The 15,569-nt window shown below is 38.1% G+C and overlaps 1 protein-coding gene across 1 annotated transcript; it reads left to right on the top strand.

The window, feature by feature from the left end:
• Window positions 1–2,230: 2,230 nt before the first annotated feature.
• Window positions 2,231–2,575, top strand: LOC116104930 (receptor-like protein kinase). Its single transcript, XM_031391355.1, has one exon. It carries the CDS (start codon window positions 2,231–2,233, stop codon window positions 2,573–2,575), a length of 345 nt encoding a protein of 114 aa, XP_031247215.1.
• Window positions 2,576–15,569: the final 12,994 nt, after the last annotated feature.

Below are 15,569 nucleotides of genomic sequence, written 5' to 3'. Positions count from 1 at the left end.
CTTTTCTGGTTGATTCACTCACTAGAAATAACTCCCCTTCACCACCTTTGGACTCATCGGAACTCCCTCCCCAAAAGCCCCAACATAATTGCTGTTATATGCTCGCCAATCGTCATCTATAATTCTAAGGTTTAGGGTGAATAGTTGAAAGTGATAACCTAGCTCAACAAAGACCCTGAGTCTCGGTTCGATCGGTTAAATCGGTCAGGCCGGGCCGGATTTTAAAACCATCGCTGTTGTTACTATCGTAATGCTATTGTTTAAGAAAATAATAGAGAGGTTGTTATTTGAGCCCCACTAAAACCTTTTCTAATCCCCATCTTAATTAGAATTTATTAAATAAAATTTTATTCCAAGTTATTCTTCTCCTCACTTGTCCTAAGAGTCTATTTAAAATGAGGATTAGAAAGAATTTTACTGGGACTCAAATAACAAACACTCTATTGTTTATTTAAACAACAACATTACGACAACAACAATCATAGGCGGTTTTATTCTTCTCCTCTCTTGTTCTTCTAAGAGATTCTAAATAAACAAAATGCTGTTCCAAATTCAAAATAAAAATTTATAATGGGTGGAGAAGACACTACAATATCATTAATTACTTAATTACTTGAGTTGCTACTTAATCAAATTGTATTTTATGTTGCCAGTATAATTATTTTTTGCGCAAAAAATAAACATAGACATTCACTAGTTTTTTGAAAAAAAAAAAAAATTGACTTGTTTTTTAAAATTAATTAAAAAGAAAAGATATGAGATAGATTGATTGTTTTTTGTATTTTGAAAATTATTGTATAAAAAACTGAAAAGAGTCTTAATAATCATACTATTTCGATTTTTTATAAATTAACAAGTTTTTGTTTTTTGGGTTAAACGCTCTGTTTTAAAACTCGGATTGGACCGGCCGGTCGGACTAGAACTCGGCAGCATCTCTGGTCCGGTTCAGGTTCCAAGGGGTTTCTGTATATTTCAAATTTGTAGGGGATAATTCGTAATTTTAGGGTTTTTTTTGTAATATTTCAAAAATTTAGGGACTAATTTTTTTGGGTATTTTCAAAAGAAATTAAAATTTTAGTGACTAATTATAATTTTTAGGGGCATTTTTATAATATACTAAAATTTAAAGGACTAATTATATTTTTAAAAAATACTTTTGTTGTTGACATAATCGGTCTAATCGGCCGGTCTAATCGGTTGGACCGGTCGACCCGTGACCTAATCACCTTGTCAGGTCTCACAACGGATTGGATTTTAAAACAATAGTTAAACGTTTATATATAATTATATCTAGTTTTATTTAGGATTCCATAGATTTGTATAACCTTAATTGTTTAAGGTAAATAATAGAGGAAAAAGATAAGAATATTTTCGGAATATAATTTATTTAATTTAGGGTTTAGAAAGAGTTTTGATGGGCTCCAATAACAACACTCTAAACAATAAAAGATGGAGAAAGTGAATTATATTTGTGGCACAAACGATATATAGTTTCTTTCCTACTCACCAGACTTCTGACTTCTAAGCTGACAATTCTCATGGTCTGGCCCAATTGGCATTCCAAGAAATTAACGAAATGATTGATATTATTGGTAAAATTGGATTTATGAGACGTAATTTTTTTTTTTTTTTGAAAAAAAAGAGTTATTTATTTCATATAAAATCTTTTGAGAACATAAACGAATTTGGAATTTTGTATGACTGAATTCTCTGTGACGTATCTTTTCTTACAATACCCAGATATGAATTCATGTACTATATTATAAAGAAAATTAAAATGCGCATATAAAAATGCAAGACATAGCATGAGTTGATATCCCATGTTTACAGAAGACCTCAAGTTTATAGCACGTCAAAAAGGTATCTCTGAAAATCGAGTCTAAATCTGAAACCATTTACGATGCTGAAAACGCGTTGAAGTCTTGGATTCATTTCACATCTATCATCTATTATTTGAACTCAAACAACATTACTACATTGCATTACAACAACCAAAACCTGCTGTATCGTGGTATCTCTTTCATAATTGATACTCTCTTCTTTCGAGCTTTCACCTTTTTGGCCTTGAATACGCCAAATATTGAGTTTCCTTTCCAACTTCAAACAGGTAGGTGCTTGTAAGTTAACAACCTCAGGAAATTTTGAAGCCCTTTATTCTTTCTGATTTATTTTGGAGTTTGATATCAGTATTAATTCTTTTGCCATTTGTTGCTTCTAGTTAACTTTTGCTATGTCTTTAAATGGAGTCTTTGGTTTGAACGATGACGGAGTGGCTTTGTTGTCACTCTTGAGGCATTGGACCTCTGTGCCATCTTCCATATGGTCTAGTTGGAATAGTTCAGATTCCACTCCATATGATGGGGTTGGCATAGAATGTGAAGGAAAATATAATGTGGTTTATTTTAACCTCTCAGGCTATGGAATTTCTGGTCAACTTGCACCTGAAATCGGTCACTTGAGACAGTTGCAGACCATTGATTTGAGTAACAATAATTTATGTGGTAACATACGACAAGAGCTAGGCGATTGTAGTGCACTTGAGTTGAGTACTTGGACTGGTCTTGTAATGTTTTGACTGGAGAAATACCTCATCACTTGAAGCAGTAGTTGCAGAATTTGTGGTTCTTGAATTTGTATAACAATTCTCTAGATGGTGAAATACCTGAATCCTTGTTTCGAATTCTGGGTTTGAAATATATGCACTTGAATTGTTGGCGTGAGCTGTTATTGTAAACAATCAAGAGAAATTTTAGGCATTTGAAATATGTAACATCCCGTAAATAAGGGTGGTTAGCGTGAGTCTAGGAGACGGATTTGTATAGCAAAGATTTGTTTAGATTTTATTCTTTGAAATGTATATAACCTACGGAAAAACATATGAGGAATAATATGAAAGACAAAATTTTTGACATGGTATCAGAGCCAAACAAGATCTGGCTTCCTGTATTGCAACCTAACCATCCTCCCATGGCAGACTCTGATGACTTGAATACTTCTGGCGACACGTCCAACCTCTTGGTTCTATCCTTGAATTGACTACAAGGATGACTAAGGTTTTGAATAACGCTCGGACCCCGACCATCACCACTGAAACAGCTATTGCTCCAATCGGCATTAAGTTGGAAGGTACCAACTATGCACTGTGGTCCCAGGTTGTCGAGATGTATATCTCTGGCAAGGACAAACTGGGGTACATTAACGACGACTTTCCCTAGCTGCCATCAACTGATCCTTCCTTTCGCAAGTGGCGCACTGATAATGTTATTGTTAAAGGTTGGTTAATTACTTCCATGGATCCGACTTTAATTGGCAATTTTATTCGCTTTCCTACAGCAAAAGCGGTTTGGGATTCCATTGCAATTACCTTCTTCGATGGTAGTGATACATCACAAGTGTATGATCTTTGACGCCGTGTGACTAGACTAAAACAATCTGCTGGCTCGCTGGAAAAATATTATATGGAGTTGCAGGGTCTATGGCGTGAAATTGATTTCCGCCGACCGAATCCTATGGAATGTTCTATTGATATTTAGCATTATAACCGAATCATCCAAGAAGACGGTGTTTATATTTTTTTGGATGGTCTTGATGATCGGCTAGACAATATACGTGCTGATGTTTTACAGATAAAACCATTTCCTACGGTTGAACAAGCATATGCGCATGTTAGATGGGAGTCTATTCGACAACAGGTTATGACTACCCATGACACCGATGGGCTCCAGGGGGCTATCTTGGCTTCGAAAGCTCTCACCTTAAGCACCTCTGCCCATGGTAAATCTGCCAAGAACTGAAATTCCGCTGATGGAAAAAAATGCTCTCATTGTGGCAACCAAAAACACACACGTGAAAACTGTTTTAAGTTGCATGGGTACCTTGATTGGTGGCATGATCTTCAAGCCCATAAGCATCCTCAAGATGGCACTGGCACTAGTGGAAGTTCAGGCACAGCAGCTGTTGTTGGCGCAGAGCCTCATCTCTCTCTTATACAATCGGTTGCAATGTCCACAGATACTCCTCCCAACTTGAACTTAGGTATCTTTGGTCTTGCTCTTTTTACCTTTCATAGAGATGCGGATTGTAGTGCATGGCTTCTCGACTTGGGGGCCACAGACCATATGACTTTTGCTGCCTCAGTGTAATATCCCACTTGAGGTACGTATTGAAGATTTGCTATATTAGTTAAACGTTTACTGTTTCAGCTTCAATTGAGTTTGTTTGTTGTCATGGTTAGTTGGTATGTTGAGTTGATTGAATGGTTGCCTTGAATTGGTTGAGTTTTGGTGAAGTTTGGAAAATCCAATCTTCGCCGGGGCGAAAAAGAAGCTTCGCTGCGGCGAGGAGGAGGAGCTGCACCCACGGGTAGGTTCTGCCCTGTTTCGCCGGGGCGACGTAAAGTTCTTCGCCGCGGCGACGAGCCTAAGACAAAGTTTCTTGAGTTTTCTAGAGAATTCTTCTTTTGGGGCACAATGACCATTCTACCCCTAATTAGTAGGAAAAGTGGGGAGTAAAATGAAAGGAAATTTAGTAGAGATTGTGTTTTGGATTGGGGTTTAATTGTAAGAATCAAAGGATATAGATGGAATTTCTAAGGAAGGACAAGGGCAAAATGGGAAATGATGCTTATAATATGAACTAAAAAGGGTTAAGTGTAGAGAACCCTTTATTCTTCATTCCACGCCTCTTCCATTTGCCCACTTTCTCTCAATTTCTCCATCCAATCTCCAAGATTTCTAAGGGATTTAAGAGGGCTTTTGAGTAGAGATTTCATCTAAAGCATCCTAAGGTAAGGATTCATGCTTTAGATGTGAGTTTTCTTATAATTGTAGTGAAGTCTTATTTGGTTGTTGCTGTCCTTGTGTTGTTTTGAGTTTAGAGAAGAGACAAGACCACAAGGAAAGGAAAAGTGCTAAAGAAGTCATCTTTGCACAAGGTAAGTAAATCCTACCAACTTGAGTTTTGTATAAGCTTTTGAGTAGAGATGTATGCATGATCAGTATGTAGTATGATCAATGAGAATTAGTTGAGATGAGCAGCCATTTTGTAGTTGTTGGATGATTCCATGTATGAGAAGTGTTTTAATGTGTATGAGAAATGAAATTTGAGATGAGTTTGAGAGATGTGGTGTAAACCTTTTGGAAGTGCTTTTCTTGACAGGGAATTATGGTTGTTAGAGGGAGTTTTCCCCCATTTTGGATGACTAGAGAAGTGAGTATAGTAGTAATTTTAGTAGAGTGTTTTTATGCACATAGTTGTTTGATGAAATGCCTAAGTAATCTCCCTGTCACCAGCTGTGATGTTCTAAGTGATTTTGGGCATTTTAAGGATTTAACTGGCTGAGACCCAAACATAGAAGTTATAGCCCTGTTTCTAAGCTTTAAAACGAGACCAAACCGTAGTAATCAGAGGTGTATAACGAAATTATGGTCTTTTTAGTGAGACCTGTGCAGAATGACGGTTTTGAGAAATCTTGTATTTGGCATTTCATTAGTGCATTAGTGAGCATGAGCTAGCTCTAACAATTGTTTATGCACTTAGAGTATAGTAAGAAGTAGCTTGAGATATAGTAGAGAATGTGAGTATAAGCTACTTTAAGAGTTAAGAGAAAGAGAATATAGTAGGTTGTGCGATGGGGAACCCGTGAGTAATGGGTAGAGTATTCCCGCATGTACGCCGCATTGAGAGAGCGGCATGAGTATCAGATAGAGACGTGGTGTAGCCCGTGAGCATGCATGCGGATGAGGGCTATACCCGAGTACCCGAGAGAGAGAGATTATACACTCACATGGCCAAGGGTTCCAAATCCATGCATAACCGAGTCTGATCGGCTAGAATGAGTAGAGGTCACGTAGAGTGGGAGTGAGTCCCGGCCGTGCCCCCGGTAAGATGGGGCCGTGACTTACGAAAGAGTTATTAGAAAAGAGTTCTAAGAGAAAGAGAAAGAGCAAGAGAGAGAGAAGTACCCAAAGAGAAATTGAATGAGAAGTTGTAAGGAAAGAATTAGAGAGAGAGTTACGGGGATAGATGAGTAGAGGATTTACTTACTGAGCATTATTTTAGTGCTCACCCCGTTATTTTCCTATGTTTTGCAGGACCTAGGTGAGGACACTATCGGATGGATGTCGGCGTTCGAGAAGAAGCGGTTACACTGTCCCTTATGTTTTTGATGACTTTTGTATATGTTATACATTTTATGTAAAAATGTGTATGTTTGTAGAATATATATATCTATGTTTAATAAAAGGAAATTTTGGGCCCAATTTCTTTATATTTTTTCATATGTATTTTATTATGAGAATTTGAGTAGTAGTGGCTATTACACTCAGACTTCTCTCAAACTTCTCTTCCGCGACGCACCAACATAGCTAATGCAAATGGTGTTATCTGAGCTGCCTCTGTGAATTTATCTCCATCCCTCCATTTATCTAATACTTTACTTGTTCCGTCTTTATCTCATAAACTGTTGTCTATAAGTCACCTTACTAGAGACCTTGGATGTGTTATACTTATTTATCCAAAATTTTGTCTTATCCAGAATATTCTCACCAAGGAGATAATTGGACGTGGTACTAAGAGGGGGGATTATACTATGTGGACAACATTAGTATCAGCCAAGCCAATAACATGAACAATCTGCCTTCCAATAAAGAGACAATACTGTGGTTATGGCATCGACGCTTGGGACACCCATCTTTTTCTTATTTGAAGCATGTTTTACCTGATTTGTTTAAGCATTCACAGACTTCTGATTTGAAATGTGATACTTGTATTTTGGCTAAGAGCCATCGCGCTACTTACCCATTGAGCATGAATAAAGTGACACTCCATTTGTGTTAATTCACTCTGATGTATGGGGGCCCTCAACCGTTACTAATATGTTTGGTTTTCGTTTGTTTGTTATTTTTGGGGATGATTGTACCAGTATGACATGGCTCTACTTACTAAAACACAAAGATGAAGTTTTCGATGCTTTTGAAACATTTTATGCTAGGGTGGGTACTCAGTACGGTGCCACCATGAAGGTTCTCTGCTCTGATAATGGTGGTGAATACGTCAATAAGCATCTTCAAACTTATTTTTCCCAACATGGTTTAATTCATGAAACTTCATGCTCACAAACACCCCAACCAAATGGTGTAGCTGAGAGGAAGAATAGACATCTTCTAGAGACTGCCCGTGCTCTGCTTCTTGGTGCCAATATGCCCAAACGTTTTTGGACTAATGCCGTCTCAACCGCTGTGACAGCCACTTTCTACTTAAGTACTCATATAATATACATAATAAAATACATATAAAACAATGTAAAGAATTGGGCCCAAATGTTTCTTTTAATTAAACATATGTATATGTTCTTTACAACCATATATATTTTTAAACAAAATTATAATATGTACAAAAGATATCAAAAACATGGTGGACAGTGTAACCGCTTCCCCTCACATGTCGACGTCCATCCGACTGCGTCCTCACTTGGATCCTGCAAACATAGGAAATAACGGGGTGAGCACTAAAACAATGCCCAGTAAGTAAATCCTCTACTCATCTATCCCCGTAACTCTCTCTCTCTAATTCTTTCCTTACAACTCCTCATTCAATTTCTCTTTGGTACTTCTCTCTCTCTTTATCTTTCTTAGAACTCTTTTCTATTAACTCTCTTTAGTAAGTCACGGCCCCATCTTACCGGGGGCACGGACGTGTACTCGCTCCCGCTTTACGTGACCTCTACTCGTTCTAACCGATCAGACTCGGTTATGCATGGATTCGGAACCCTTGGCCATGTGAGTGTATAATCTCTCTCTCGGGTATTCGGGTATAGCCCTCATCGCATGCACTCTCACGGCACATCACTTCTCATCTCATACTCATGCCGCTCTCTCAAGTGGCGTAATGCGGGAATACTTACCTATTACTCACGGGTTCCCCATTGCACAACCTACTCTATTCTCTTTCTTTAGCTTTAAAGTAGCTTATCTCAATTCTCTACTATGTCTCAAGCTACTTCTAAGTGTATAAACAAATGTGTATAGATAGCTCATGCTCACTAATGCACTAATGAAATGCCAAATACAAGATTGCATCAAAACAGTCATTCTGCACAGGTCACACTAAAAAGGGCATAACTTGCGTTTACACCTCGAATTGCTACAATTTTGTCTCATTTTAAAGCTTAGAGATAGGGATAAAAATTTATGTTTTGGTCTAAACCCAGTTCAATCCGTAACATGCCCAAAAATTACTCAGAAAGTCACAGCTGTGACGGGCAGATTCCACTAGGCATTTCTTCAAACAACTTTTGTGCATACCAAAAACTCTAATATCAATAACTCTACTCTTCCTTTAATCATCCAAAATGGAGAAAAACTCCCATATAGTCATAATCCTACCAAGGAAAACACTCCCAAAAATATTCATACAAACTCCTCCAACTTCAACCAATTTCCATCTCTCAACACACTCAAAAACATTTCTCATAATACAATATCTCAACTCAATTTCAACAACATAACCTACTTATAAGCATATATCTCTACTCAACCTCTAAATCTACTCAAAAAATTATTTAAAACTCAAGTTGGTTGATTTACTTACCTTGTGGAAAAAGTGTCTTCTTTAGCACTTTTCCTTTCCTTTGTTGTCTTGTCTTTTCTCTACAACTCAAAACAACAACAAGAGCAAAACAACCAAATAAGACTTCAATATAACTATAAGCAAACTCACATCTAAAGCAAGAATCCTTACCTTAGGATGCTTTAGATGAAATCTCTACTCAAAATTACTCAAAAGCTCCTTAAAACCCCTTAGAAATCTTGGAAGATTGGATGGAGAAATTGAGAGAAAGTAGGCAATGGAAGAGGCGGTGGAAATGGATGGACTAAAGGGTTTCTACCACTTAACCCTTTTTAGCTAATTATATAACCTTCCTTCCCATTTTGCCCTGCACTTTTGCTAAAAATCATCTATATCCTTTGATTCTTTACAAGTACACCCCTATCCAAAACAATCTCTACTAAATTTCCTTACATTTTACTCCCACTTTTCTACTAATTAGGGGTAGAAAGGTCATTGTGCCCCAAAAGAGAATTCTCTAGAAAACTCAAGAAACTTTTGTTAGGCTCTTCGCCGCGGCGAAGAACATTCCGTCGCCCCGGCGAAACACGGCAGAGCCTACCCATGGGTGCAGCTTCTCATCGCCGCGGGAAGTTCTTCTTCGCCCGGCGAAAATCGACTTTCCAAACTTCACCAAATTTCAACCAAACCAAGGCAAACACTTGACCAATACAACATACCATTTTAAATTAAAGACTCACCAACCAACCATGACAACAAACAAACTCAATTGAAGCTGAAACAGTGAATCCTTTAAGTAATACAAAAAATCTAATACGTACCTCAAGTGGGATATTAAAACCGCCGTCCATTTTCTTAACCAATGCCATCCAAGGTTTTATCATTTAAACACACCTCAATCTTTTTCTAATCATGTGTCCCTACTACGACGTTGATGTCCCCTTGTATCTTTGGGTGTGTCACCTACATGTATCTCCACAAAAACGAGCGCAGTAAAACTTGATCCATGTGCTCGTCCTGTGTGTTTTTGGGCTATGGTATCCATCAAAAAGGGTATCTGTAACGCCCCACATGAGGTACGTAGTATTGTTTCCTCTTTCGCTCTTATTTGAGTTGGTTTTGGTAATATTGTTTGATTGAGTGGTGTGTGAATGCTTCTGAAATTGGTTGAAAATAGAAGAAGTTTAGTGTGCCAAACTTCGCCGGGGCGAAGGAGAATCTTCGCCGGGCGAAGATGTGTTGAAAACACGGGGAAACTCTCTGAACAGTTTCGCCGCGGCGACAGAAGTTTCTTCGCCGCGGCGACAGAAGTTTCTTCGCCGCGGCGACAGGCCGATTAAAGTTGGTTAAGTTTAGATATTTTCTTCCCTAAGGGCAATTTGACCATTCACCCTAATTAGCAGAGGAAAGGGGAGTTAATTGTAAGGATTTTTCATGGAGAATAGGTGATATGGGGATGAGTTTGTAATGAATCAAAAGATATAGATGGAATCCCAAAGAAGAGTAAGGGCAAAAGGGAATGCTTTGGTATAAATCTCATTAAAAAGAATTAAGAGGTAGCAAACCCCTCATTCTTCTTCTCAAAAACGCAACTCTCCATTCTGCTCCTCTCAACTTTCTTCCTTTGATCAAGGAGTTCCAAGGGGTTTTGAAGTGATTTGGGGTAGAAAATCAACCTAAGGCTTCCTAAGGTAAGGATTCCTACTTAAGTTGTATGATTTGTGAATTTTAGTTTATATTGAAGTTTGGGGTTTGTTCTTTTGGTTAAGAGTAGAGAAAAAGTGAAACAAAACAAGTGAAAGGAAGAGTTGGTGAAGTCTCTCATAACAAGGTAAGTAAACCCAACCCAAGTTGAGATTTAAGAATTTTCTTGATTAGGTTTTGAAGAAAGATGTATGTATATGATATACAGTGATATGCCATGTATGGAGGTTTAAATAGAGATTCTATGCCTTGTGAATGTTTACACCTTGCAAATATGAGAAATGGGTTGGGTTGGAAAGGTAGTTTGAGATGGAATTGAAGGGGTATTGTGGATCCCTTTTTGGAAGTGTTTTATTTGACAGGTTTTATGGTTATGTGAAGGGGTTTCTCCCCATTTTGGATGGTTAGAAAAAGTTTTAGAATCATTGCTATAGTAGAGTTTTATAGTGCACTTGAGTTGTTTGATGAAATGCCTAATAGAGGTTGAGTAGTAATGAACCTTAATTCTGCAACATTGCAGTTGGCATTTCATAAGGTGATTGGTAGAGATGAACCATCCCTAGGCACTATGTGCATTGAAAAGTGACCTAAGAAAGTGTAGGAAAAAATTGGGTATACAATTACTCTATGAGTAGAGAGCTTGGTGGATGCAACTACTCTAAGGGTAGAGAGTATGAAAAATGCTAGAATAGAGTGAATTAGAAGAGTAGAATAGATGGGTTGATGCTATGTGATCATCACCCGACAGTTATGGGAATCGGGTTGATGCTTTGTGATCACCACCCGAATAGCTTAGAGATAGGTCGATGTTGTGATGCACACCGATGAGTAGTAGAAAACGGGTGGATGCTTTGTGACCACCACGGTTAGTTGTAGATAAGTGGGTGATTGCTTGTGATCAGCATCCCACATTAGTAAGAAGTGGGTTGATGCTTTGTGTCCATCACCCGACAGCGACTAGAGACGGGTTAATGCTTGATGATCGTTACCCAAAAACATGAGAAACGGGTAGGTGCTAAGTGGTTCCACCCGATAGTTAGGAAAACCGAGTAGGTGCTTTGTGACCCCCACTCAGTAGTCACTAAGAACGGTTGGTACTGTGTGAATTCCACCCGATAATCAGGGAGAGTGAGATGGTGCTGTGTGAACGCCATCCGACCGTACCTCCGGTAAGATGAGGCCGTGATGTTTAGTAGAAACAAGATATAGAAACAGAAATAGTATAAGGAAAGAATATGTGTGATACATACGGGGACAGACAGATAGAGGGTTTTACTTATGAGCATTATTTTGTGCTCACCCCGTTTTCCTTTGTGGAGCAGGATCTAGGTGTTGATGTAGTGGAGGGGCGTCGGCAACGAGGAGCAATAGCTACACTGTTTCCCGTTTTGTCTTTTAAATGAATTTTTGTAAACAGTACTCTTTGTGTATAAAAGACATATGAATTGAAATGAAAAGAAAACTTTGGGCCCAATTTTCTATTGTTATTATGCATGCATTATACTAGTTTTCAGCAGTTGTTACAGTATCGTTGCTATGATCCTACTAGCCGAAAACTCTATGTGACTATGGATGTTCAATTCTTGGAAACTGATATGTTTTTTTCATCTTCGGCACCTCCTTCTCCTCTTCAGGGGGAGATACATAATGAAGAGTTGAATTGGTCTTAACATGAGACATCGAATGAGTGTGATTGGTTCAGACTTGAGGGGCCATGCGAGCATGAGGAGCAGAATCGGAGTGAGAAGCAGCACGAGCATGATGGGCTGAATGATAACTCAGGTGGTGTGAACCATGCAACAAAGATATTTTTGAATACAGAGCATGCAACATCTGAAACCAAGCCTATATTCCGCTAATCTGAAGTGCCAGTCGAATCATCTCCAGAGAATAATATTGAGGTAAGTACTATCATTACACCCTTACATACCGATGACATAGATGCTTCTGTGGGATATGTTTTACCTCCCAGGCACAATTGTGGCAAGCCACCTAATAGATATTCTCCAGATATTGAAAAACGAAGGTCGAGGTATCCAATTACTAATTATGTGTCCACCAAGGAACTCTCTGAACCTCTTAAGAAATTTGCACAGGAACTCTCCACATGTCAGATTCCTACTAGTGTTCATGAGGCATTGGCAAACCCGAGATGGACCTGAGCTATAGAGGAAGAAATGGAGGCATTACTAAAAAATGATACATGGACTCTTGTTCCATTACCGGAAGGAAAACAGATTGTGGGATGCAAATGAGTGTTCTCCATTAAACACAAAGCAGATGGATCTATTGAGCGGTACAAAGCAAGACTAGGAGCGAAGGGATATACGCGAGCGTATGGGGTTGATTATCAAGAGACTTTCTCACCTGTAGCTAAGTTGAATATAGTTAGAGTGTTATTGTCTCTTGCAGCAAATCTTGATTGGCCTTTGCATCAATTTGATGTGAAAAACGCTTTTCTCAACGGTGACCTCCAAGAAGAGGTGTATATGGATATTCCTCCAGGTTATACAACATCTTCAAATAATGGAGTAGTGTGTAAATTGCAGCGAGCATTGTACGGACTAAAGCAATCACCACGAGCATGGTTTGGAAGGTTTAGCTTGGCAATGAAGAAATATGGCTTCCAACAAAGTAACTCGGATCACACTTTGTTCTTGAAGCACTAGTTGAGTAAGGTAACTGCTTTGATAGTCTATGCATATGACATGACTATTACAGGAGACGATGAAGAAGAAATCTCTCTGCTTCAAAAGCAATTATCAACTGAATTTGAGATGAAAAATCTGGGAGGACTCAAGTATTTCTTGGGAATTGAAGTTGCTAGGTCTAAGCAAGGTATATTTCTCTCTCAACGGAAATACATATTAGACTTGCTAAACGAAGTAGGGATGTTGGAGTATAGACTTGCAGACACCCCCATGGTTCAAAATCACAAACTTGGAGAATACCCAGACCAAGTACCAACAGATAAAGGTAGATACCAAAGGTTAGTTGGTAAACTCATTTATCTCTCCCATACTCATCCAGAAATTGCATACGCTGTAAGTGTTGTAAGTCAGTTTATGCATAATCCAAGTCAAAGCCACATGGAAGCAGTGATTCGAATACTTAGATACTTGAAGTCATCTCTAAGCAAGGGACTTATGTTCTCAAAACATAACAGTAAGTTAATGGTTTATGGATATACATATGCGGATTGGGCAGGGAATATCACTGATAGAAAGTCCACCTCATGATATTTTACATTTGTAGGAGGGAATCTTGTAACCTGGAGAAGCAAGAAGCAAAAAGTGGTAGCTTTGTCAAGTGCTGAAGCTGAGTTTAGGGAATGGCTAAAGGTCTGTGTGAACTCCTTTGGCTAAGAAAGCTACTTACTGAAATCAGGTTTGCCCCTAATTCTGAGATGGATCTCTTGTGTGACAATAAAGCTGCAATTGCAATTTCCCATAATCCCATTCAACATGATTGTACTAAACATGTAGAGGTAGATCAACACTTGATCAAGGAAAATCTTGAAGCAAAAACAATTAGGTTTCCATTTGTGAAATCCGAAGATCAATTGGCAAATATCCTTACAAAAGTTGTATCGAGCAAAGACCTCTACAACTCACTTGACAAGTTGGGCATGCGAGACTTCTATGCATCAACTTGAGGGGGAGTGTTGGCGTGAGCTGTTATTGTAAACAATCAAGAGAAATTTTAGGCATTTGAAATATGTAACATCCTGTAAATAAGGGTGGTTAGCGTGAGTCTAGGAGACGGATTTGTATAGCAAAGATTTGTTTAGATTTTATTCTTTGAAATGTATATAACCTACGGAAAAACATATGAGGAATAATATGAAAGACAAATTTTTTGACATGAATAACAACTATTATAATGGTTCAGTTCCTACAAAGGTCGATGAATTGAGTGAGGTTGTGGCCTTATGGTAATATGGTAAAAGGTTATCTAATACCATTCCAGAGTCGGTCTATTGGGAATTGTAGTAAATTTGCAAGAGCTTTATTTTAATGGCAACAATCTAGTGAGAGTTTTGTGACAAACGAAATACATCAATCAAATGCATCTCCTTCTTGAATAATTTCCAAATTTGAACTACCCTTGAGTCACTCCTCGTTATACAATAATATTGCGTAGTATGATTTACCCACTAAAAATAATTTGGGTTACCTCAGATTTTAATGGGGGAGAGAGGGATAGGTTTTTGAGTGAAAAAATTGTTAGAAAGTGGCAAGAGAGGCAACTAAGCTGCCTAAAGAATGCTGAGAGAGAAAGAAGATTTTGAGAAGAAAAGTGTATTTGATATATTTTGTTTGTATAGATTTGCATCTATTTATACAGAAAAAGTAAACTATGTAAGGAAAGTATTTAATTACATGATTCAACAGTAATGTAATAATCCCATCATTTAGGGAGTAGAATTAGTCTTGTAATAGCTCCCAATCACTGTAATTGAGCTCAATCATATCCTATGATAAATGCTATTAATATTCACATGTCAACACTCCTCCTCAAGCTAGAGGTTTGTAAATGTCATAAACTCTAAGCTTGCTTAAGAGATGTGAATGCTGTTTGAAACACAGTGGTTTCGTGAAGATATCAGTGGGTTGATCCATGGTTTAGATATGCCTAATTTTGATCATCCCTTCTTGTATCTTGTCTCTAATAAAGTGGCAGTCGATTTCTATGTGTTTTATCCTTTCATGGAAACTGGATTAGCTGTAATGTCGTTTGCCACTTTATTTTCACAGTATAATTTGAGTGGCCTCTCTACTTGAATAACAAAATCTTTTAACAACCCAAGAATCTAGGTGATTTCACACGTAGTCTTGGCAATAGCTCTGTATTCTACCTCTGCTGATGAAAGGAAGACTGTTGACTACCTTTTTGTTTTCCATGATATTAATGATCCTCCTAGTTTGATGTAGAAACCCATGAGTGATCTTCTAGTCATAGGTCAAGATCCCCAATCTGAATTGCAATATGCTATGAGACTCAAGTTTTCTTCTCGAGGCAAGAGAAGTCCTAGCCCTAGGTATCCTTTTGGCTTTAAGTACTTGAGAACTTTAACCGCTGCTTCAATATGAGACTGTTTTGGTGTATGCATAAATTGGCTGAGAATCTAAACTACGTAGCATATGTCAGGCCGTGTCATTATCGGGTAATTAAGTCGACCAACAAGGCATTGATAATTGGAATTGTCTTCTAAGAGAGGATACGCTTCTCAGTCTTGAGCAGTAAGTTTTGCATTTTGTTCTATAGGAATAATGCTTGGTTTACAAGTAGACAAT

This window comes from Pistacia vera, unplaced genomic scaffold (assembly GCF_008641045.1).
Source record: "Pistacia vera cultivar Batoury unplaced genomic scaffold, PisVer_v2 Contig489, whole genome shotgun sequence".
NCBI classification, from domain to species: domain Eukaryota; kingdom Viridiplantae; phylum Streptophyta; class Magnoliopsida; order Sapindales; family Anacardiaceae; genus Pistacia; species Pistacia vera.
Note: the sequence above shows the minus strand (reverse complement) of the source record. Positions and strands in the feature narration are given on the sequence as shown.

What these genes read in the sequence shown, in the direction of transcription:
- LOC116104930 (XM_031391355.1), top strand. Translation starts at nt 2,231, where the DNA reads ATGTCTTTAAATGGAGTCTTTGGTTTGAACGATGACGGAGTGGCTTTG.